At 39.6% G+C, this 26591-nt stretch overlaps 1 protein-coding gene across 1 annotated transcript in view; it reads left to right on the top strand.

Moving 5' to 3' along the window:
• Positions 1-21248, top strand: part of UBR1 (ubiquitin protein ligase E3 component n-recognin 1) — a 154263-nt gene extending 133015 nt beyond the window's left edge. The window contains exons 42-47 of the mRNA XM_004609603.2: positions 1354-1462; positions 3923-3979; positions 8945-9022; positions 11530-11700; positions 14121-14222; positions 18624-21248. Coding sequence (XP_004609660.1) covers positions 1354-1462; positions 3923-3979; positions 8945-9022; positions 11530-11700; positions 14121-14222; positions 18624-18765 — 659 coding nt within the window. The 3' untranslated portion in view covers positions 18766-21248. The remainder of the gene's footprint in view (positions 1-1353; positions 1463-3922; positions 3980-8944; positions 9023-11529; positions 11701-14120; positions 14223-18623) is intronic.
• The last annotated feature ends 5343 nt before the right edge of the window (positions 21249-26591 follow it).

Raw genomic sequence — 26591 nt, 5'->3', positions numbered from 1 at the left:
ACAATAAAAGTCAATCCTATCCAAAAATAAAAAATGGGAAAAACTGAGCAGACACTAAAAAAGACATGCTACATGTAAGGGTGTTCTGGCTATAACATCTATCAACATCTATCACCAGTTAGCTGTGCTGTCTAGGTGTCTGTCTCCTTTCTCCATCACCAGTACCTGTGTATCCCTCCTTAAGCAATTTGCTTGATCTAAAAGAAGACAACACTAGGGCTGGAGAGATAGTACAGTGAATAGGGCACTAGTGTTGCAAGAACTAACCCGTGTTTAATCCTCAGAATTCCAAAAGTTCTCCAAAGCTTGCCAGGAATGATCCCTTCGTACCATGGATGTAGCCTAAGAAACATAAAGAATATCCTTCCCCAAATAGAGATGAACTGTACCATTCTTCGTTGAGAGTATGCAAATAGTTGCACTCCCCTGCTAGAACCATCAAACAAGCTCTCAAGAAGATATGCTGATAGCTAACAGGCATATGAAAAAATGCTCATCACCACTGATTATCAGGGAAACATAAACCAAACTGATAGTGAGATTGCAAATTACCATGTGATCCATTAAACCCACTCCTTGGAACTGACCCCAGGAACACAAAATAACTGATTTGAAAAGGTAATGTACGTCTGTGTTCATTGTCATGCTATTTGCAATATCCAAGATCTGGAAACAAATCAAGTTTTCAAAAACAGATGAGTGAATAAAGAAATAATGGTGGGGGCTGGAGAGGTAATATAGTGGGTAAGGTGCTCACCTTTTGCACTAATCCAGATTCAACCCCCAGCAACCCATTTGGTCCCTGGAGCCAGGAGTGATCCTGGCAATAGAGCAAAAACTAAGTCCTAAACACAGCAAGGTGTTGCAAAAAGACAAAAGGAAAAAAATAGAAAACAAAGCTACTTAGGAAAATAACAAGCTCAGATCAGAATAGGGTTGAACTCAACAGAAAGTTCAAAGATGAGTATTCCCAAGCAGAGGAAAAAATAAAGATAAATGCTATATGCTATTGTCAAAGAGCAAAGAGATAAGTATGGCTGGAGCATAATGAACAGTAGAGTGGCAGGAGGTAAGTTTCTTGGAGAACTGGGGAAGATCATGTATATAGGCCTTTTATACCCTGATGAGGACTTTGTATTTTATATCTTGGTGATTTGACATTGGAGATATCTCTTGAGAGGAATGACTCAACAGAAGCATACTTAAAAATCACTGTGACTTATTTGCTATACAGTTTTTAGTACAAAATATATTCCCTAGGAGTATAAAAATGGGGATAAACACTGAAGAAACTATTAACAGGCTCTCCAAGTAAGAACAATGTGCTTATTTTATGTATTTATTCTCTTGCAGGTTCTGCAGAAGGAGAATACAGTGCACTATGTAGCTATCTATCTTTGCCCACAAATTTGTTCCTGCTTTTCCAAGAATACTGGGATACTGTAAGACCTCTTCTCCAGAGGTACCATAGGGAAAAAAATCTTGAACTACTGAACGGTTCATAGGGTTTAAAATTACTTGCTAAGCTTTTAGACTGACTAGCATCGATTACAGGCACTAGCAAAATACAGGATATTCCTAATTCATACCTACAGAGTTGGAAACAAGGCTAGCAGTCATTGGGCAGCTGCAATTTCTGCTTGCTTCACCATGAGTCCCATTCATTGTGCAGCCCCATACTGCCTGTCTCTTCTGGTTGGGGGATATGATGTGGTTAACAGACAGATGGTCACAGTTTCAAGAGAATTCACTCTTGGGACTATATAGAAAATAGCAGCACATCTCACATGGCAGCATACTTCCTAAGAGATATGACTGAGGAGGAAAAATAAGTAATTTGCCAGATCCAGGTTACTTAGATATATTGGAAAATAATTCACAGAGACGTGTGTCTTTCAGAAAATTTTCTTTTGACCCTTTTACTTCCTCACCCTATGATGACTCCACAGTCCTGATTTTAGATCCCTTTTTCCCTTTGCTCAGTCAGTCCCATCATTTTTATTTCAGTTTTCCTTCTCTTTCTTCTCTAAGCTTATGTCAGGATATACATGAATGTTTTCCTGTCCCCTGCCACCTTTCTCTATATTATTTTCTGCTAGGTTCTTTCTGTTTTTTCTCATTTTTGTTGTGTTGAACACAGTGCTCTACTCCCCAATGTGACAAAAAATAAAATGTTTTTTTTTCTTTTTTTGTTTGTTTTTAGTCCACATCTGGTAGTACTCAGGGGTTATTCCTGGCTCTGCTCAGGGATCACTCTTGGTGGGGTTCAGGAGACCGTATGTGATGCCAGAGATTGCAAACACCTTACCCACTATACTATCTTGCCGGCCTTGAGAAAAAGGAATTTTTTTTTAAAGTCAGTATCAAACTCTATGTTGAGAACAATTGTAATAGACTATATAGTTTGTGTGGGTTTTTTTTTTTTTGGAGGGGGGGCACACACAGCAATGGTCAGGGATTACTCCTGGCTCTGTGCTCAGAAATCACTCCTGGTGGTGCTTGAGGGACCATATGGGATGCCAAGGATCGAATCCAGGTTGGCCGGGTGCAAGGCAACTCTCCTCCCCACTGTGCTATTGCTCTGGCCCCCAACTTTTATAGTTTAAAGTTCATATATCTATGACTTAACTATTCTAGATTGGTCAACTCTTAAAAATCCAAACTTATAAATGTGAAATGTGAAGTTCTTATCCTTTGAATCATTTTTGACCCTGCTTTCCTCAAAGTCTCTCTTCTTCAGTTCTGTAATGTGGGGATTACCTCTGTTAGCCATATTTCCCAGTCTCCCTTGTCAGTTGGCTTTTGCCTGTGGTCAGCAAATGGAAGGCACTAGCAGGATATTGGAAGAAGAGCAAAACTTGAGTGTTTAAGTTACCCCCCTACCTTGTAGAGCATCTTTGGCAGTGACTATTGCCACTAGACAGACCTACTGTGCTTCTAGTATCTCACCAGTGGCCCTATTCCATGAACTCCAAAAAGACCACTATTTTCTTTAATTCCTCCAGTTCAGGAATGGGATGATAGCTTCCTGCTGCTGTTGAATCTGGATCACCTTGCCATTTTGATAATGTTCTTCCCTTCCCTTCCTTGTTATTTATTGTGTTTGTTGTTGTTGGGATGTGGAAGGATTCCAGGGTTTGCACACTTGATTGTGGTGTGCCACACATCTCACACTTTCCATGGCACCAGGAATCACAGTGACAGTACACCAGAATGGCCCTAAATGTGGGGCCCTGCTGGGGATCAGCCTCACAGATTCCTGCCTGCAAGAGAGAGCTGTCTACCACTGGGCCCATCTTGCCTTTTTGTGTCTGGTTGTCTTCTAAGCCCTTCCATCTACCTTTATTACCAATTTCTGGTAATAAATTCTCTCTTTTTAAATTATTATTATTTAATTTTTATTTAAGATTCTTTTTATTAGTAAATTCTCTCTGGTTGAAATATTCAGAATGGTTTCTCTCTTTCTTGTAAGACCTAGATTGATAACCCTGGAGTGATAGGAGTGTGGAGACAGAAGAAAAGAAAGGGAAGGTTGTGAGAGAGTGAGCAAACTAAGTGCAACAGATAATTCAGTGGGTAGGGCATTCACCTTGCACTTAGCCAACCCAGGGTTTGATCCCTAGCATCCCATATGGTCCCCCAGGCATCACCAGGAGTAATTCCTAAGTGCAGTATCAGGAATGACCCCTGATCATTGCTGGGTGCAATACAAAAACAAACAAAAAAATAGTAAAATTTAATAGTAAAATATTATTAGGGAAATATAATTAGGGAAATTAAACAAAAAAGAAAAGTACAGTAAAAGAAGTATAAAAGGGGACATAGATATAAAGGGCAAAACATTTGAAGGGCAATATCTTTTGATGAATATTGTACTAAAATTCTCATGGCTGCTTTACTTTTCTCTTGATTTCCCTTACAGATGGTGTGCAGATCCCGCATTACTGAACTGTTTGAAGCAAAAAAGCACCATAGTCAGGTTAGTTTTACTTTTCCCTTATGTACAGATTGTGTTTCCAGAAATGATTTATTTTTGGAAATGTTTCAGTCTTCCTCAGTGCATTATTTCCCGCATTCTTCTTAATTCTATGCCAGAAATCAGATTACTCTTTTTTTATATATAATTTTATTATTATTATTAAAATAATCAGGATCTCTCTCTCTCTTTTTTTTTTTTTTTTTTTTGCTTCTTGGGTCACACCCAGTGTTGCTCACGGGTTACTTCTGGCTCTGCACTAAGGAATTACTCCTAGCGGTGCTTTGGGGACCATATGGGATGCTGGGGATTGAACCCAGGTTGGCTTCGTGCAAGGCAAATTCCCTACCCACTGTGCTATCACTTTGTCCCCCAAGATTATTCATTTTTTTCCTCTCGAGCTGTAATCTCTTCAAAATTCTTGAAGCCACCAGCTCCTCTTCCTTCCTAAGGGAGTGCATATCTATTAAGATAAAGTGTACGCATTTTGGAAGTGGTTAAAATCAGAACGTAGTCACCATAGTTCATAAATTGTTTTTCTTTTTGAGAATAAAGTGAACTATAAATAAAACTGTTCCTTCTGCCATCTTCCCTTATCTTTATTTTCTAGAACTGTGTAACTGAACATTCTTCAGCTTTATCCTTTTTAAGTTATAAGTATTAAAATCTACCTCTTACTTAAGGACCAATTTAAATTGCTCATCCTCCCTGAAGCCTGTACTAGTCTATCTGCTCAGCTATGTGTGTTCACAAGTGTGTGGACTATGTATGTGCCAGCACCCTAGGTCAACAGGGATCATCTTCTCTGTATCCTTTCCAGAGTCTGGCTTGTTATATATACATGGTCTGATTTTTTTTTTCTTTTGGGTCACACCCATCGATGCTCAGGGGTTACTCCTGGCTCTGCACTCAGGAATTACTCCTGGTGGTGCTTGGGGGACCATATGGGATGCTGGGAATCGAACCCAGGTTGGCCGCATGTAAGGCAAATGCCCTATCTGCTGTGCTATAACTCTAGTCCATGGTCTGATTTTTATTCTTATTGAATTGCATCCCCAAACAAGAGGATTTCCCTCTAGTACCATTTTCTAAAATCAATAATAAATAATAACTGAGGAGTAAATACTAACCTCCAGATTCCTACTATTTTAACACCAGGACAATTTCTAGGGATAAAGCAAATGTTGTGAGACAGTATGCTTCTGCTTCCTCCTTTTCTTACACCTTGATCTCTCTCCCCTGAACTGTAAATGTGCAGATGCCTACCTCTTTGCTGAGCTTCAGTGATTTAGAGTTATGGATCCAGCTTCTGTGCTCACAAGCAGTGTATGCATGTCACCATGTAAGGAAAGACCGGTCTAGAGAGAGAGCACAGTAGACTAAGCACAAGTTGTGCTTGCAGGTGACCTGGGTTTGAGCCCTAGCACTCCATGGTCCCCAGTAGGTATAGATTAAAAAAAAAAGAAAGATCTTAGAGGAAAAAGATGTCTAAAAGTTAAAGTTTAAGACCACTAATTTTCTCCTTTATTTCAATAATTTTTCCCTTATTTTAATCTTTTGTGTGCCTTTTATAAATCTTTTAATTTCCTGGTATGGTATTATACTACTATGGGAAAATTAAAAGAGGCAGTACATACATCTCTTGATATATCTCTTGTTCTTGGGTACTTTATAAATTTAGTTGTGTATATAGAGTTAAGAAAAAAGATGTGTAACAATATGTGAAATATACTGTTACTGGTATAGAAATTTAGAGAGTCAAAGACTGTTTCTGTTTTGGAGCCACACCTGACAGTGGTTAGGACTCACCCTTGCCTCTGTGCTTAAGGATCGCTCCGGGCAGCGCTCATGGGACTATGTAAGCAGTACCAGGATTGAACCCAGGTTGGCCATGTGTAAGGCCCTACCCATTGTACTCAGGCCCCAAAGAGTCAAAGATTTTTAAATGTATTTTTGAGTTTTTGTTTTGTTCTGTTTTACTCCACACCCAGCAAACATTGATTCAACAAACTGAGCCAGAGGTTACTCTTGGCTCTGCACTCAGGACTCTCTCCTGGTGGACTCGGGATGCTAGGGGTCAAACCCTGTCAACCACTTCAAGGCAAATGCCTTACCCACTGTACTCAGGACCCAAGAGTTAAAGATTTTTAATGATGGCAGTCTTAGAAGATGTATTTTCAATTTCATATTTTGTTTCTTTAGCTTAGGTATCTGAACCCAGGGCCTCATTCATACATGGAAGATATGTATTTTGACCACTGAGCTACATTTTCCACTAAGAGATTTTATCTGGATATAGAAGGAATTGTAAAATTTAAATTGAGGGCCAGAGAAATAGCACAGGAGGTAGGACTCTTGCCTTGCAAGCAGCTATGTCGGCTGATCCCCAGCTCCAGAAGTGGTCCCTAGAGGACTTCTGGGGATACTGCTGAGCACAAACCAGGAATAGCCTCTGCACTGCCATGTGTGGTCCAACTTCCCCAACCCTCAAAATCAATCAATCAATCAAATCAATCAGTCAAATTTTTTCATTTAAATTGATTTGAGGTTAAGGCAAGAATTTCATATTGTTCAGGTGATTTTTTTTCTCTTTGGGTCCCACCCAGCGATGCTCAAGGGTTACTTCTGGCTCTGCACTCAGGAATTACTCCTGGTGGTGCCTGCTGGGGATCAAACCCCAGTCAGCCGCGTGCAAGGCAAATGCCCTACCTGCTGTGCTATTCCTCCCGCCCCTTGTTCAGGTGATCTTATCCAAAGCATATAAGTAGGATTTGCATCTATTGTGTATCAAGTATGTTTCACTTTAATACATTTCTTTACAGTTCTTAACATTTCTTTTTTTTTTCTTTTTTTGGCTTTTTGGGTCACACCCAAGCAATGCACCAGGGTTACTCCTGGCTCTGCACTCAGGAATTACTCCAGGCAACGATTGGGGGACCATATGGAATGCTGGGAATAAAACCCGGGTTGACCACATGCAAGGCAAATGCCCTATCAAACGCTCTACCCGCTGTGCTATTGCTCCAGCCCCCTTAACATTTCTTTTTTTTCTTTCTTTTTTTTTTTTTTTGGCTTCTTGGGTCACACCTGGCGATGCACAGGGGTTACTCCTGGCTCTGCACTCAGGAATTACTCCTGGCAGTGCTCAGGGGACCATATGGGATGCTGGGATTCGAACCCAGGTCGGCCGCATGCAAGGCAAACACCCTACCCACTGTGCTATCACTCCAGCCCCGCCCCCTTAACATTTCTTAACAGTCCTTAACATTTCTGTGAAATTCCTTCATACTCTTTTTTTTTTGTAATATTTAACACTTTTTAAATCATCTTGTTCTTATCCCTCCAAGAATATTTTGTGTCATATGATTGAGAAAATAATTTAAAAAATCATCCTCAATTTATAGACAGAAAATAAAAGGTTTATTGATTTATCAAGTGTCAGAATTTAGGATCTGTAACCAAGTTCATCTGATTTGAAAGGCTACGTCCTTAAAAGACCACTGCTTTATGTTTCCTTCCTAGATAGTGTAGACTTCTGGCTAGAATAATTTAGTCCTAGGGAATATAGAGTAAATTGATTCTGGAAAGGAAACCAGCTGATGAACGATTAATTCTTTTATTTTTTTTATTTTTTATTTTTATTTATCATGATTTACAATACCATCAATGACAGGATTTATGCATACAACATTGTAACAGCTCACACTGCCCCCCACTAGAGTATTTATTTTCTTCCACCATTGTCTCAGGTTCCCACTCCCCACTTGTCCTGCCCAGCCCGGCTGCCCCCTCTGCATCATGATAAACTCAGGTCTGGAGGTCAGTTTATCAATTCTGTTGCTTCATGCCATTTGTTAATTTCATTACTGTGCTTCTTAATATATCCCACATATGAGAGACATCGTGACATCATTCTGTATCTCTCCCTCTCCTTCTGGCTGATTTCACTCAACATAATACCCTCCAGTTCCGTCCTTGTAGCAACAAATTGTGTGACTTTATCTTATAGCTGAGTAGCATTTTGTTGTGTATATATACCATAGTTTCTTTGTCCAATCACCTGTTCTTGGATACTTGAGCTGTTTCTAGATTTTGGCTATTGTAAGTAGGAGTGCTAATGTCTTTTCTGAGTAAAGGTTTTGTTTTTGTTTTTTTTTTTGGGAGGGGGTGGATCCCTGGGGTAGATGCTCAGAAGTGAAATTGCTGGGACAAAAGCAGGAAAGAGAGACGGGGCGGGGGGGGGGGGTAACAGAGAGAGAGAGAGATAGAGAGAGAGAGAGAGAGAGAGAGAGAGAGAGAGAGAGAGAGAGAGAGAGAGAGAGAGAGGGGAGTGGGGGGCTGGGGGTGATGGGAGGGAACCTGGAGACACTGGTGCTGGGAAACGTACACTAGTGGAGGGATGGGTGTTGGAATACTGTATGACTGAAAGCCAATCATGAACAGCTTTGTAATGGTCTATCTCACAGTGATTCAATAAAAAGATTAAAAAAAAAAAAAAGAAGAAGAAGAAATTGCTGGGACATATGGAAGCTCAATTCTTACTTTTTTGAGAAGTGTCCATATTGTTCCCCGAAGGGTTGAACCAGGCAACATTCCCATCAGCAAACTTTTTTCCCACAACTACACCAACACGGGCTTTTTGTTGTTATTCTATAATGAAAGATTTAGAATATTTACAGGAATTGAGGTATGCAGATGTGGCAGCCACAACCTTGGTGCAAATCTCTAGCTGCTTCACCTATGTTCTCCTAAGGCACAGCCAAAGGTTCATCATTTCTGAGCACAACAGGATATGGCCCAAAAACAAACAAAATATTTAGAATATGTATTGTTCTGGCATAGAAGTTTAGATTTTATCTAATCAACAGTAGGAATTGCTGTGGATTGCAAGTATGAACCCTCTTTTTCATTTTTATAACAGACTTTATTTACTCAAAAATAAAATTGCCTTTTAAATTATATTTCTAGGTACCCTAGGAAAAGAAATACTTTGATAGAACTTCCTGATGACTATAGCTGCCTTTTAAATCAAGCATCTCATTTCAGGTAAGAAAAAATCATATCTAAAAATTTTTTTTGGAGGTTACAGCTGGCAAACTTTTTTTTTTTTTTTTTGGGTTATACTCGGTGATGCACAGGGGTTACTCCTGGCTTTGCACTCAGGAATTACTGCTAGTGGTGCTCAGGGAACCATATGGGATGCTGGGAATCGAATCCTAGTCGGCCACTTGCAAGGCAAACACCCTGCTCTCTGTACTATTGCTCCAGGCCCTACAGCTGGCAAAGTTTTTTAAAAAGAGACCACTGGGCATACTCTGTTGACAGTGATTATGAAGTTGTTTTAAATTAAAGTGAAAACCACATAACATACAATTAACCATGATAAAGTTTGCTATTATGTTGTATTTAATGTATTCACATTGTTAAGTAACTAGTATTTCTCATAGCTTTAAAACTTTATCACCTCATTGAGATCCTTTATATCCTCCTAGAGAGCCTTTGTACTTAATAGAGTATGTTAAATATACCCTATTTAATACTCAATTAAAAACTTGATACTAATTCCATTGCAGGTCTTGCTGGATTGACTTTCTTCTATGGTTGCATTTCTCTTTTTCAGTCCAAATTAATTGATGTTTTGCATTATGTCCCTTTTACAGCAGAGGTGAACGGGATATGCACACTCCCCCAACCTTTTTTTTAAAGGATGGTCATTAAAATATAATATACGACTAATGCCCCAGGACAGTAGACACAAGGTCAGGAGGATTGCTCCACAGTTGGAAGCCTTCCTTATGAGCTCGCGGAGAAGGCAGCTAGAATAGAGAAGGGGTCACTAAGTCAATGATGGTTAGAGGGATCGCTCAGGATGGGAGATGTGTGCTGAAAATAGATAAAGGACTAAATGTGATGGCCTCTTAATATCTGTATTGCAAACCATTATCCTCCAAAGTAGAGAGGGAGAGTAATAAGAAAATTGTCTTCCATAGAGGCAGGGGGTGCAGTTTGATGGGGGGTAGGGATAGTGGGGACATTGGTGGTGGAAAATGTGTACTGGTGGAGGGAATGGGTGTTCTATCATTGTATGACTGAAACTCAAACATGAGAGCTTTGTAAGTGTAGCTCATGGTGATTCAATAAAATAAATAAATAAAGGATAGTCATTATCACTTTAATTCAGAGAATGGTAATCCCCTTCATGTATTGTAGCAAATCTCTTAGCATACTGTTATATAAAAACTTATATAGGGCTGGAGAGATTGTATAGTAGGTGGGGCTCTTGTTTTGCATGAAGCTGACCTGGGTTTGATCTCCGACATCCCATATGGTCCCCCAAACCCACCAGGAATGATTTCTGAGTGCAGAGCCAGGAGTAACCCCTAAGCACTGTTACGTGTGTCAAAAAACAAAACATACAGAAAAGCTCATATAACAGGCTGTAATTTGAAATATATAAGATCTCAAAGTACTACTCAGTTTAAACAAATTCATTCTACATTTGTTTCTTTATAAGACTAGCTATGATTCCCAGATGGAATGTGCATCACCTTGAAGACTCACCTCTCATTTCAATAGTTCATATTTTGATATTTTTTAAAATGGGGAGGAACTATGTTTGGAACCTCAGTGCAAAATTATAGTGTTGTTACATTGCCTCGTGCATGAGGGAACTGCTAGAGGAACCCAGGTGTGCAGGACCTGGGGCTGATATCTCCAAGTTAGCTCAGATCAGGACTGGGTCTCTTCCGCCCAGATCCCCCATTTTCCAGTAGTGAGGCAGTCACACCCAAAAACTGCCCCCGGCACTGTGTAATCCCATCAGTAGCCAACATCCAGAGACTAAAACCAAGCTCCCAGAAGCGCGTGGCTATGTGACATCTTATAGCCTAGTTCTCCCACTCAGAGAACATGGCAAGCTACCGAGAGTTTTCCTGCCCACATGGGAGAGCATAGTAAGCTCCCCATGGCATATTCATATGTCAAATACAGTAACAATGATGAGTCTCATTCTCTTCACCCTGAAAGAGCCTCTAATGTGGCACCATTGGGAAGGACGAGTAAACAGAGGCTGCTAAAATCTGAGGGCTAGAATGAATGGAGACATTACTGGGCCTGCTTGAGCAAATCGAGGATCAACATGATGATAATGATTGTGATAGTGATATCACTATGACTATAAGGTCATATTTTTTCAAAATTAAGGAAAGGAAAGGAAATTGTAACTATTCTAGGAAACTGTAACTGTTCTAGGAAAGGAAACTGTAACTTGGTTATATCAGATGAAGACCATTCTATAAATTAATCTCAAGGCATATTGACAAATTTGTAGAGAGAATTTGACTACTTTAGTATTACATAGTCCTGAGATAAAGAATTATAAAGATATAAGGATAGTATATTTAACAATCAATTGTATTGCTATAGATAATTTTTTTTAATTTATGGGGAAATATTAACACTTTCTTCATTGCACAGAAGTCAGTAATGAAAATGTTTCCTTGCTAACTGCACATATCATGCTTTTTTTTGACTTAATGTTTCTTCCCAATTAGGTGCCCACGGTCTGCAGATGATGAGCGAAAGCACCCTGTCCTCTGTCTTTTCTGTGGGACCATCCTGTGTTCTCAGAACATTTGCTGCCAAGAAGTTGTGAATGGGGAAGAAGTTGGAGCCTGCATTTTTCATGCACTTCACTGTGGAGCTGGAGTGTGCATTTTTCTAAAGTGAGTAGTTAGTAATCTGGAAGCTCTATAATAAATTTAGGGATTTAAATACAGTCTGAAGGTCATGTGGCAGGACAGTAATTAATGCTTTATCAGCATAAAATAGCATAAATTAATTGCCATTTACATGGGGTTGTATCTGAGAAGATACTACAGAAGAAGTAGTAATTTTTTTTAAGATTCTGTTCTCTGTTTTTGGAAAACCTTAAATATATTAGACTATTTCTCCTTTTGTGCATATAATAAATTCTCTTAAACATGATAGACTTTGTTTTGATTACTTTAGTATTATATATTCTTGAAATATAGTGAAAGAGCTTAGAGCTCTAGAACATATCTTAAAAGCAGATGTAAATTTTTCTCAAGGTTGTTCTTTGAATATTTTCAGCTTAAAATATAAGTTGTCCCTTATATGTATAAAAGAGAAGTGTAAGTTGTCTAAGAAAGAGATGGAATTCAATATGAATGTGTTTGCTTTTTCATTCTGTTCTCCTTAATGTAATAACTATAGTGCAATCACTGTAATATATAGTTACTATAATATAATCATTATGTAATCATTGCTGGTAAGCGGAGCTTCTTTTTTTTTTTTTTACTTTTTGGGTCATACCCGGTGACGCCCAGGGGTTACTCCTGGCTCTGCACTCAGGAGTCACTCCTGGCGGTGCTCAGGGGACCATATGGGATGCTGGGAATCGAACCTGGATCGGCTGCATGCAAGGCAAACACCCTACCCGCTGTGCTATCGTGCCAGCCACGATAATTATTATCGTGCCAAAATAATTAACAAAATTAATTTGTTAATTAATTTTTAACAAATTTAAAAAAGTTTTAATTTGTTTTGAAATAATGGTCTTAATGATTTACTATTAGTAAATATTTGATTTATATACGTATTTTATATATTTTTATACACCTAGACCTATTTATATACCTATATACCTACAGAGCCACATAAAAGTTTATTGAATAAAAGGGGTTTAGGAGCTAGAGAGATAGACACTAGCCTCTCATGTAGTTGACCTGGATTTGATACCTGGCATCACTGTGGTCCTGCCAGGAGTCACTATGAGCACAGAGCCAGGACTAAGCCCTGAGCACCACCAGTGTAGCCCAAAAAGATAAATCAAGCCATACACCTATTTTTTATTCAGGTATCTATAGTGAATAAACCCACAATGTTAGTGGGTCTTGTTTATTTGGGGTGGGGGCACTGTTTAGGGAGTGCTCAGAGGGCTGAAGGCTGCTCCCAGTGATAGCTGGCTGGGCTGGCAGCTCTGTGCTAGGGCCCAAGGATGTGGTGCTGCTCAGCCCTGAGATTCGGGGTCCTTCATGGCTATCCTGGAGGTGTGTGATGACTCCAGGACCACATCTGATGATGCCAGAGGTCGGACCCAGGCATACACCCTAACTCCTATACTAAGTCCCCAGCCCTCAATGTTTTTTTAGAATTTTTCTCATTAGTCTAGCACAGTATGTAGGGCGTTTGCCTTGCACGCAGCCAACCTGGGTTCCATTCCTCCACCCCTCTCGGAGAGCCCGGCAAGCTACCAAGAGTATCCCGCCCACATGGCAGAGCCTGGCAAGCTACCTATGGTGTATTCGATATTACAAAAACAATAACAAGTCTCACAATGAAGACGTTACTGGTGCCAGCTCGAAAAAAAAACGATGAACAATGAGACTATAGTGCTACAGTGCTACAGTATTTTCTTGTTACACATGTGCAACAAGAGGGGGGGATACCTAGCAGTGCTCAGGGGTTACTATTGGCTCTCTGCTCAGGGATCATTCCTGGCGATTTTAGGGGACCATATGTGGTGCCAGGGATTGAACCATGGTTGACTACATGCAAGGCAAGCAACCTACCTTCTGTACTATCTCTTTGGGCTAAAAGCACTTCTTTAATGCCTCAATTTATCTTCTATAAGTGTCTCCTAAATATTAATGGTTCTATCTAGTCTGCATTATCGGAAGCTCTAACCAGAAAAGACTTGAAATTTCATACTTGACTTTCATCTTGGCCAAGAGTCAGATTAGGAGTTGAGGTTCTGTTCTTTCTGTTGCATTCCCTTGCCTTTGCTGGCCATGGGCCCAAATACAGAACAGAAACAATCCTAGCCACCAATTTCCAGGGTTTTGTGGTTCATTTAGGACGGCTTCCTTCCTTTCTTCAATACATTTAGTCATTATTACTCACCCCATTTCCTTAAAACCATTTGCCCTTTCTCATAGTTTCAATGAAATTAGTAACTTTCTTTCTCTTTTACTTAGTAATTTAGTCTATTTTTATAGTTTTTATGTTCTATTCTATAACATTGGCCATGTGTCTTTTTTTTTTCTGATAATAGAAAACCGATACAGTGCCCATAAGTGGCACAGATGTATTTAATGGTATTTCCTGTTGTTTTGTCCTTCAGAATCAGAGAATGCAGAGTGGTTTTGGTTGAAGGTAAAGCCCGAGGCTGTGCCTATCCAGCTCCTTACTTGGATGAATATGGAGAAACAGACCCTGGCCTAAAGTAAGATCTCTCTCTCTCTCTCTCTCTCTCTCTCTCTCTCTCTCTCTCTCTCTCCTTTTTCCCTCCCTTCCTCTCGCTCTCTTTCTCTCTCCTCTCTCATTTTAGTCAGATACTTATATGTAGCTATTAATAGTTGTTAAAATACAAAGTTAAATATTGAGTTTTTTTACAATGATTTTTTAAATGAATTTTAATGAATTTATTTAATGAATTACAATATTTCATTTTGTAAGTTACAGACTTACAAGTTTGTAAGTTTGTAAGTTACAGACTTACAAACTTTTGTGATTATGTTTCAGTCATACAATGATCGAGTACCTATCCCTTCACCAGTGCCCATTCTCCACCACCAATGATTCTGATATCCCTCCCCCACCCACACCCCATCCCCCCATCCCACCCCGCCTCAGTGGCTGGGCATTCCCTTTCGCTCTATCCCTTGAGAGATTTTTTAGCAACCACAAATTTATAGTATTAAATAACAGTGTGTCACATTATTTTCAAAATTTTGGAGGGGGGTGACTGGGGTGGGCACACCCAGCACTGCTCAGAGCTCATTCTCAGAGCTCATTCCCAATGCTTATGGGTCAGTGAAGTGCCAGGGACCAAACCCAGGCCAGCCGAATACAAGGAAATATCCTACCCACTATACTAATACGCCAGCCCCACACTTTTAACATTTTTAAAATTTCTCCTCAGTTTGATAATTTTCTGCAATTTTTAGGGAGTCCTCCCAGCAGTGTTTAAGGTGGGCAGGGTGGGGGACAAGATTACTCCCAGCAATACTCAGTATGGTTGTGCAGAACTGATGGTTTAGTACTTAGGCCAGTGATGTGGTGCTGTCAAGGGCCAGTGGAGCTAGAGGCTACCAGAGTTTTATCAGGCAGTTCTGTGAGTGCCATATGGTGTTAGGGATCAAACTCACAGCCTCGTTTCAGCATTCTTCTCAGCACCCAAAAGTTTTGAAAACACCAGTCATCTAATGTTTGAACATTCTACTATTTTATATCAGCCATTTTTCAAAAATATTTATGAGGTTTAGTTGACACTGATGCATTATTTGTATTATAAGGCTTAACATTGTGTTAGCCAACTATACCAGCCTTTATTGTTTCCAGGAATTAGAAAGATATCTAGATCCTGAATTTTTCATTATCCTTCACTGGTGTTAAGAACTGGAATACTACCAAGGGTTTGTGAAAAAGAGGAAGTAAAGCCATGGATACCCACAAAGTATATACAAGAAACTGTCTCGTTTTGTTTACTTGTTTTGGGGCCGTACCCAGCAGTACTCAGAGGTAATTCCTGGTCTGGACTTAGAAATTACTCCTGGAGGACCAGAGCAATATTACAGCAGGTAGGGTGTTTGCCTCACATGCAGCTAACCCGGGTTTGATACCCAGATTTGATACCCGGCATCCCATATGGTTCCCTGAGTACTGCCAGAAGTAATTCCTGAGTGCAGAGCCAGGAGTAACCCCTGTACCCAAAAAGAAAAAAAATCACTTCTAGCAGTGTTCAGTAGACTAGACAAGATGTCAGGGATAGAATTTTGGTCATTCATGTGCAAGGCAAATATCCTACCACTATACTATCGCTCTGGCCTAAGAAATTATCTATTTCATTTAATTGAAATATTGTTGAAATGAATATCTTACTATATAGAACTTAAAGCCTATTTAATCATTTGGAGATTTGTTTTAATAATGACACCACTTGACCCATATAGAAATAGTCTTTGAGTTTAGAAAGGGAAAAGCTAACTGGTGAAAGTAATTAATGACTGAGTATAATAGACCTGAATTATTCAAGAAAAGTGCAAAGAAGGGCAGTTGGTTTCTTGGTTTTTTTTTTTTCGTTCTGTTTTTGTTTTTATGGTGTGGGATTTGAACCTAGGACCTCACATTTACAAGGCACCTGCTCTACCTCTGAGCTACATCCCCAGAACTGGAAATAAGCCCAGAGCAAACTGTAACACTAAACTTATTTAAGATAGAGTGATTTTATTTAGATATTTGCTGATCACCAGTAAGTTTGTTGTGTCAGAAGTACAAATATAACCAAATATTATAGCAGAATATAATTGAGGGCTCAGTGTTAAGACCTAGACCTGGGGGCTGGAGTGATAGTACAGTGTGTAAGGCTTTTCACAGCTGACCTGTGTTTGATTCCCAGCATTACCTAAGCACCACCAGCAATAATTTCTGAGTGCAGAGCCAGGAGTAACTGCTGAGTATCGAAGGGTATGACCCAGAAAGCAAAAAAAAAAAAAAAAAGACTTGGACCTAACCTCTACTATGCAGAAATCCAAACCTGGACTGGGAACTGGGGACTTTGTTCAAGGGGTAGAACATGCCATGCATGTGTTCAGACCTGACTTCCATCCATGGCACCATTTTTGCAGTCCTGGTAGCTCCTGAGCAGTATAATAAAACCAGAAAGAGAAAAGAGGATAAAAAGAAAGAAAAATCAAAGCTGGATAACTTCAGGGGTCAGAGAGCCTCCAGAGAGTCACTGAAGATGAAACTAATCTTCACCATCACCACCTCTCCTCCACCCACACACACACACTAGATTATAATGCCTCAAGTTTTAACTTTCACTGATCATTTAAATGGAATCCCATAAAATATGATATACATACATAGTGGTACATTTTTTTTAATTTAAGATAAAGTAACTATCTCTGAAATCCAAGTGAATTGACAAAAAAATTGCCAGAGGTTGAAAATGAAGAGCTGGAGGAATGTACACTTGGCTTACACCTGGCAACCCAGGTTCAATCCCCAGTGCCCTATCTGGTACCCTGATAGAGGTACCTGCCAGGAGTAATCCCTAGGCACAAGCCAGGAGTACAACCTGAGCACCATTAGGTGTAACCCGTCCCCCCAAAAAGAAGTGAGTAGACAGGGAGATAAAGTAGGGCAAAGCAGCACAGCCTCCTGGGGCCCTGGCAAAGAGCCAACCCACCAGCCTTTCAAGTACAGTCTAGAACACGCTCAGATGTCCTGAGCAGTGTTGGGAGCCCTTCTTCTGCCCTTTACTACCACCACCCTCCTGGCCCCCCACTTCAGTGAGCAAGTTTACCTTCCAAAATACAATTTAAATTCTCCACATTGGATGTAAAGAAGAAGGTAACCAATCTCAATTAAGAAAGTATTAGCACGGGGGGCCGGAGCAATAACACAGCGGGTAGGGCGTTTGCCTTGCACGCGGCCAACCCGGGTTCGATCCCCGGCATCCCATATGGTCCCCCAAGCACTGCCAGGAGCAATTCCTGAGTGCAAAGCCAGGAGTAACCCCTGAGCATCGCTGGGTGTGACCCAAAAAGCAAAAAAAAAAAAAAAAAGTATTAACACACGGGCTGGAGTGATAGCACAGCGGGTAGGGCGTTTGCCTTGCACGCGGCCAACCCGGGTTCGATTCCCAGCATCCCATATGGTCCCCTGAGCCCCGCCAGGAGTAATTCCTGAGTACAGAGCCAGTAGTAACCCCTGTGCATTGCCAGGTGTGACCCAAAAAGCAAAAAAAAAAGTACTAACACACAAGGCTTAACCTGTAACAGCTTGTTAGTAATCCCTTATGCAAGGGATTACTCCATAATGAGATACAACAATCTTGACACACTTTCTTCTTAGAAAATCTTTTTTGATAATTTATAGCAAAGTGTTTATAACAAGTAATATAAAATAAATTATATTGGTCTGTTATTGAGACAGGCTTGGGTGATAGGAAAATTGGGAATAATGGTGATGGGAAGGTGCAATAATGATGAGATTGGTGTTGGAATATTGTATGTAATAAATCATCATGAGCAACCTTACAAAAATAAAGAGTTATCAAAGTAAACTAGAAATGATAAGATTCTAGAGAAGGAGTGAGCGGGTCCAGGGGTGTTACCAAACCAGCAAGGACAGAAGGAAAGGATTCCTAAGAATGGGCTCTAAGTAATAGTAGGGGACAAGACAGTAGTTCGAAGTCTGCATTGTGGTGTGAGTTAGATTTTATCAGAATTTAACCTTAAAAAAGGTAAATTTTGCTGAATGTGCATATCTCAATAAACCTGGCTTTGGAAAAGGAATAAAACGTATGATGTCACATGGAGCCAGATAGTACAATGGGTAGGACATGCAGCTAACCCAGATTTGATCCCCAGCATCCCATATGGTCCCCCGAGCACCACCAGGAGTAATTCCTGAGTGCAGAATCAGGAGTAATCCCTAAGCATCACCAGGTGTGACTCAAAAAGGGAAAAAAAGGTCCCATAATCCCATTGCATACCTCACTGGTGATTTCTCACAGCTCCAAGACATATCAAGAATTCAGACTGTCTTAGACAATAAAAATGTGGCAGCTATCTAATTTAAATTTACATGTTTTTTGTTTCTTTTTTTCCTGAAGGAGGGGTAACCCCCTTCATTTATCTCATGAGCGGTATCGCAAGCTCCATTTAGTGTGGCAACAACACTGCATTATAGAAGAGATTGCTAGGAGCCAGGAAACAAATCAGATGTTATTTGGATTCAACTGGCAGTTACTATGAGCTCCACTCTGCTTTGGAACAATAATGAATGAAGACAGTAATGAAGACTGATTGAAAATTATGGAGACCTTTCTGAGGTTTGGGGAAGGGGTAAAGGGTCTTTTGCTCCATGTCCAGATTCACATATATCAATAAAATATTCCTTAATGGAGTATTGCTTTCAGTTAGCAAACATGCTTCAATGAAAAAGTACATAGATTTCTTCTGTTTGGTGTTCCAGAACACTAAAGAATTGCTTTGCTCGCCCCAAGTATTTGATTCTGCTATTATTTTCAGGAAACTGGTTCCCCTTCAAAATCTGCATCATTTTATTTCATTTTATCCACCTCATAAATGAAGTCACATCAAGTAGTTGTGGAAATTTCTGTGTGTTGGTTAGCTCTTCCATAGTTTTATATTTATGGTTTTCCCACCAAGTTTGATTTATCTAACATTGGGACACTGAGAAGATTCTAGTAATCTGTAAGTCTTCCTTGCAGCTAAAGAGGCGTTGCGGAAAGCATGCAGTGTATTTCAGTTGGAAAAAATCTTCCCAAGAAGTAGTGGTTTAGAGTATAAGTGCTCCAAAAGTCTAGATTAAATTATTTATCTTTCAATAAAATACTCCCTAATGTGCCACTTGCTGCTTCAGTCAGAAACTAAATTAAGTTTATATGTGAATAAAGTTGGCTCTCCTAAGGTCTGTCATTTGGAAAAGCTTTTTTCCTAACTATAGAACTCAAGAAGCATTAGGGAAATGTACTCATTATTCATGCTTGATAGAAAAAGAATTTACAATCCTCACTTCTGGCCACAAATTACTTTGTTATGTTTTGAAATTATGCTTCCCATTTTCCAAAAGCAAGTTTCTAGAAGTAAATCCCTTGTCACGGCCTCTTTGATTTTTGAAGCCTGATACAGGCCTGATATAAACTATGTAGAATGAAGTTGAAAAAAATTACTCCAGTGATTGGAGCATGACAGCTGTAAATTAAATAATCAAATTAAAACCCATCCTGTAACCTCATATCTTTGTAAGGCAGATCCTTTATTTATTGTCTCTGTGCAAACTTTTTCATAAACCCTGGTTATATGACTAGCATTAACTACCAAAAAAGCCATGTGATCAATAGTCTGTGTCTGTGTAACATGCTGTGGCTGAGCCATCTTGTTTATAAAATGATAGTGCTCTCCTAAATCCTACATAGACTTACTGGTTTTTTTAGATTTAAATTTTTTGTATCATGAACTTGTGCTATGAAACAAAAAAATATACATTGGAATCTTCTGTTTTAGCTTTTGTTATCTCTGGAGTAATGTTAGGCTAGGAGTTTGAAGACACATTTAAAAATTATCTCAATGATGTTTTCCTACCTTCTTTTTGTTCAGCAAAGGCAAGTGACTAAAACTATACTTGTGAAATGATGGATGAAGCGTACTTGGGGTTGAGTTTTTTGGTATTTTTTTATGTAAAGAAAATGTGGATTTTTCAGTAAGGAATTGCATGAGCGGGCATCAGATCACAATCATGAATTTCTATTCGAATAATTATTATTCAGATGATGATCATGAAATAGATGCAACTCCAGAGTATTTGTAACACTTGATGGATGAATATCAGACAATTTGGTATTCAGTCTGTCTGATTTGCCAGTATGATTAAATGATTTATTTCCCATCATTTCTTACATCATTTTGTTGATTTGATTGTCTATAAGTCTAAGCCAGAATAGGCAACAGAAAATGCTAACTTAATGCCCTAATCAGTTGGCCCCAGTTTAGAAAAGATAAACTGATTTTTCATTTCTAGTCTTTCTATATTTATTTCATGAACCTTGGAGCTAAATTCTCAAGCTGCCAGAGGACCTGTCCTGCTATGGCCAGCCAGACCTTTACTGCCAAAGAGCCCATTTCATATTGAGTTCTGCTTGTTAAAATTGATTCTGCCCTCCACACTGTAAATGAGCATGTGCTGCCCTCAGCCCAAGGAATTTCTAATTATTGTCAGATATCCTAGTGGTTTGCCTTTGTCATTGCAAACAATTTAATCTGTTTATGAAGTTTACTTAAAATGAGCAAAAAGTCACTTTATTTTCCTTAGGATAGTATTGGAGGAACTAGCTCAACTAGCTCCAAAACTGTTTATTCCGATGTTGATGAGGGGCTGGCAGGAATTTTAATGATACAGTAAAGAAAAACATGTCTGTGTAATTAATTTATTATGTTCGTGTGTATGGGCTGTGAGTTTACTCCTTAGTGGTCATTTGTCATTTCATAACAACTATGCATTTGGTTCACTGTGATGATCTGTATTTAGTGACTGCAACATGTTTATACCACTGATTCAAATTCCATCCATGATGAAGTTATACAAATAATGCATATATTGATATCTTTTATTGCAAAATGTAAATTTAAAACTTGTATAATGTTCTTGTGCTTTTTGAAATAAAATATCTTATATGTGTATATTTAAAAAGAAAAAGGGGACTTCTCATGTTTGTGGATTTGGGTTTGAAGTATAAAAATCTTACCTAGATTAGTTGTCTTTTGTTAGCCCAAGAGAATTCTTGAAAAGACATAGGTATTTAGTGTAAGTGGTCTCCACACTTTCTGACTGTACACCCAGATTTTAAGCATGCAAATTGTGTGTGTGTGTGTGTGTGTGTGTGTGTGTGTGTGTGTCCCTTTGGGCATATTCCTTACTGTGGAGTCAGCTGTCTAGAACAACATCGTCCCCAAAGACTCAGAAATGATGGAAAAGTTCAACATAGTTGTTACTGACCCCATGTGCTAATTGAACATTTGAAATGTGTCTGAAATATTTGAGTTGTGACCTAAATTTTTTAATTTTTTTTTTATAATTGGATGTATTTAAATAGCTATGTGTGGCTGGTGGCTACCATTTTGGCTCTTTTAAGTCTAATGTATAGGTTTCAAATTTGACTATGCATCAAAATCACCTAGAGAGTGGTAGTAAAATCTGTTTTTCTAGTTTTCACTCTGCATCCTAACTCAGAATCTTAGAATAGCGAGCCTTGAAATAGTCAAGTGATTTTCTGTTTCCAAGCCATGGCTCTTAAGTTTTATAGCTTGCATTTTATGTCATTGATTTTCATGATGTACCAAAAAGCTTCTGAGAGAAAACTAGACCAGAGATAGGCAAAGAATGCCAGACTTGGACAGTTGTGATTTTTCATTTATAAAACTAGTTTCTATGTAATCTTTCATATGAGAAAAGGGAAGAAGGTAGGAAAGAAGGAAGAAAGGAGGGAGGAAAGGAGAAAGGGAAAGAGGGAGGGAGGGAGGGAGAGAGGGAGGGAGGGAGGGAGGAAAGAAGGAGTTTGTTCGTGATGCTAGGGCTAACTCCAGTCTCTACTCACAGGGATCATTCCTGGTGAACTTGGAGACCATAAGTACCTGGGATCGAACCCAGGTCGGCTAAGTGCAAGGCAAGTGTCCTACCCACTGTACTATCACTCTGGCACCCTTGTTATAGTTTGAAGATACTAAAATTTGCTGGGACAAATTACACTGAAGGCAATGAAGGATTGGTTTTGGGAGAGTGAACAGATAGAAATGCAAGGCACCTATAATGGACAGGGACTCAATAAGGACTCTTTTTCATGCTTATACTAGAGAATCTGGGTACTACTAAAAAAAAAAATAAATCATGCAGTCAGAGGAATTACTTAAGGTTTGCATTAAAATGAAAACTTTCTGTATAATATAGGGTACTGCTAACTGAGTAAATGGGCCAGAGAGATAGAATAGTATTAAAGCACTTACCAAGCACACAACCAACCTGGGTTTGATCCCCAACATTAAATATAATCCCACGAGCACTGCCAGAAATAATCCATGAGTGGAGATAGGAATAAGCCCTGAGCACAGATTGGTGTGGTTCCAAAACCAATATAAGTAGATATGGGCCAGAGAGATAGCTCAATGTACTCAGTGCATGCTTTGCATGTGTGAGGCCCAGATTTTGTTTGGTCAGTTGGTTTGAGGGCACACGCTGCACTGCTAAGGGATTACTCCTAACTCTGCCCTTGGGGATCACTCCTGGCAGACTCAGGGGATCATATGGGATGCTGGAGATCGAAGTTGGGTCAGCTGCATGCAAGGCAAGCACCCTATCCATTGTACTATTGCTTCAGCCCTGGGAGGCCCAGATTTGATATCTGTGTATCACATGATCCTCTAAGCACCGTCAGGAGTGACCTCCAAACATAAAACTGGGAGTAGCCCCTCAGAACTCCCTGATGTGACCCCAACTTCCCCTTAAAAAAATGTTATAATGAAGTTAAAAGATATCGAGAGTTAGGTGATACAGTCATATCAACAGTATCTTTTCTGAATCTCCCCAAAAATATTTCCATGAAAGTTGTATATAGTAACCAAGAGAACAAAAGAAAATAATTATATAACAAAGCTAGATATATAAAGAATCTCCATGAACTACTGAGTGTGGTCAAATACAAATTACAACATCAGGATTTGTACTATGAAAGTTGTAGAAGGTGAAAAAAAAGATCCTGTATAGGAGTTAGAGAACTGAAAGATTGTCTTCAAATAACCTCAGATAGAAAGAACACCGCTCAAAGAGAAACCTAGACAATCAAGAGTAAGAATTATCAGTGAAGCTAATAGTTCTCACATAACTTGTGAGTACAGTATCGAATGACTCTATGTATGAAAGCCTTCAGCACTATCTGCATTCTTGTAACCATTACATACTCCATTCACATTTCTATCTGTGAAACACAAAGTCCAGAGATAAGTCCATACCATCCCAGGCTTAATTCTGTCAGTGAATGAAAAAATTAAGAGGAAGGATTACCTCTCTCTTCTTGAATTTGTATTACCATGTTCTCCTGTCCTCAAAATTAAGAGGTCCTGGTGTCAGAGAGTTAGGACAGTGGCTAAGGCACTTCCTTTACATGTGGCCAACTTTGGTACCACTTACAGTTCCCTAGTTCAGTCACTGGTACCACATGTGGTTCCCTGGTCCAGTTGGTATCACATCATGTTCTCTGATCCAATCACTAGTACCACATATGGTCTCCTGAGTGATCACTGGCACCACAGATGGACCACCAGGAGTGATCCCTGAGTGCAGAGCCAAAGCAAGCCCTGAATACTGCTAGGTGGAGCCCTCCAAACAAAAACAAAACAAAGAGCTCATGGTTCTCAGATCTTTGTACTGAATTACACCTCCAATTTTATTACAAGTTAATTTAGCTTGAAAAAGCAGACTGTGGGAATTCTCTGCTACTGTGATCCTGGAAACCAATTCCTATAACACATGCAGGAAATCTTCACTTCAGCCTATGGAGGCACTTAGGGCACAAGGCAAGAACCAATGCTGAGTAGGACACCAGTGCATCACTGCACACTCACATTCATACCGCGACAGTTTCAACACACCAGTGAACCTACTCTGCACTTTGGAACATAAGAGAAATGGAGCACCTAGAGAAACCCATATAGATGTGAGAAACCATGCAAAATCCACACAGTTGACCTGGTGTGGGGTATTGATCTTTTTCCCTCTCCACCTACTAAAGCAATATTGAATGGGATAACTTGCTATATGTTATCTCTCTTATTGATTCTGTATCTACAAAGATCCCTTACTCATATAATAACTGAGCCCCAAACAAGAATAATGCAAATGTGAATAAAAATGTTACATCTAAGGGCTGGAGTGATAGCACAGCAGGGAGGGTGTTTGCCTTGCACATGGATGACCCAGGTTCGGTTTCCAGCATCCCATATGGTCCCTTGAGCACCATCAAGAGTAATTCCTGAGTGCATGAGACACAAGTGATCCCTGTGCATCCCAAATGTGACCCCCCAAAAAAAAAGTCACAACTGATGAGAACACAATAAAAAGCTGTGACCCACCCCTAAAGCCAATAAAAACTGTAACTCTAAAATGAGGTAAAAGACACAGATTGGCACACATCAAAAAGAACAACCAGTGCTGGCATGGATATGGAAAGAAAGGCACTCTTGTTCACTGCTAGTGGCAATGCCGATTGCTCCAGTCTTTCTGGTAAACAATATGGACATTTCTCAAAAAACTAGAAATTGAGTTCCCATCGGACCCAGCAATACTGCTCCTGGGAATATGCCCCAGAGACCCAAAAACACAATGCCTAAAAGTCATCTGAACTCCTATGATCATTGCAGCACAATTCACAATAGCACAAATTTGAAAACTAAGTGCCTGAGAACAGATGAGTGGATAAACTATGGTACACAATGGAACATTATGCAGCTGTTAGAAAAAATGAAGCCATGAAATTTGCTTATAGGTGGATGGACATAGTATCATGCTGAGAGAGGGACAAATATAGAATGATTGCACTCATTTGCAGGATTAAAAATAAAACAAGCAACCATAGTATGTGAATAATACTCCAAGACAGTAAAAACATGGGCCAGGCGGACCAGTCCATAGTAGGAAGCTTACCACAAAGTAGGAGGGGGAGTGCAGTTAGGACAGAGAAGAGACCACTATGATGATGATAGTTGGAAATAATCACTGGACAAAAACTGCTGAAAGGAGGTAAAGTGTTATACACAATACCCTTTCAGTAATAGTATTGCAGACCCCAGTGCCTTAGAAGAAAAAAAAGGAAGATGTCAGACAGAGAGAGAGTGAATGTTCCAATGTTGGTGGGGGTGGGGGACAGGATAGGGGAGTCGGCAGGAGGGAAATGGGACATTGGTGACTGGACATAGGTGCACTGGTGAAGGGATGAGTGTTGAAACATTGACTGAAATTCAATCATCAACAACTTTGTAACTATATCTCACAATGGTTTAAACATTTTTAATAAGTTAAATTAAGAAAATGATCAAAGCTTTAATAGATCAGAAATTTAATGAAAAAAATCTCCCCAGGGATGCAGCTCGGCCTATAGTAAAGCACTTGCCTCAGATATGTGAGACCCTGAGTTCAATTCCCAGTGCTGCAATAAAAACAGTGGTGGGAGGCAGTATTAGAAGAGATTATTTTAAATGATAATGGGGATGCAGTGGTGGGAGAGATCCTGGTGACATGGGTGGTGGGAAATGTACTCTGGTGGAGGGATGGGTGTTGGAACATTGTATAACTGAAACCCAATCATGAACAGCTTTGTAACTGTATCATGGTGATTCAATTAAAAAAGAAAAAAGAAATATGAATATGTTAATTTGATGTAGAGCTCAGCAGTAGAACATTTACCTTGTATGAAGTCCTGGGTTTGATCCCTGGCATGCAAAGAAAAAAAGAAAAAAGTCAAGTATGGAGAGCACAGGAAAACAAAAATGAAAAAGTATTTGAGACAAAGTAAAAGATGCTAGACAAAGAAAATTAAATATATGTTAATTCAGTCCCTGAAGAAAACCAGTGAAGCTACATGAATGAAGACTTTAATGAAACATTCATGAAAAATAAAAATTAATTTCTTGGTTGCTTGGACAGCGGCGTACCTGGGGACCTGCATGGCGCACCTGTGCCTTTTCCCTGTTCTTGGCCCCACAGATTTCTTGCTATGCTTTCTGAGTAACGTTTCTTCAAAATAAAATGATAATTTATTGTGGGGCTGGAGTGATAGCACAGCAGGTAGGGTGTTTGCCTTGCACACAGCTGACCCGGGTTCGATTCCTTTGTCCCTGTCAGAGAGCTTGGCAAGCCACCGAGAGTATCCTGCCTGCATGGCAGAGCCTGGCAAGTTCCCTGAGGCATACTTGATATTCTAAAAACAGTAACAACAAGCCTCACAATGGAGACATTACTGGTGCTCGCTCGAGCAAATTGATGAGCAATGGGATGACAGTGATAACAGTGA

This window comes from Sorex araneus, chromosome 3 (genome assembly GCF_027595985.1).
Source record: "Sorex araneus isolate mSorAra2 chromosome 3, mSorAra2.pri, whole genome shotgun sequence".
NCBI classification, from domain to species: Eukaryota; Metazoa; Chordata; class Mammalia; order Eulipotyphla; family Soricidae; genus Sorex; species Sorex araneus.
The sequence above is the reverse complement of the archived record's forward strand: the minus strand, read 5'-3'. Positions and strand labels throughout refer to the sequence as shown.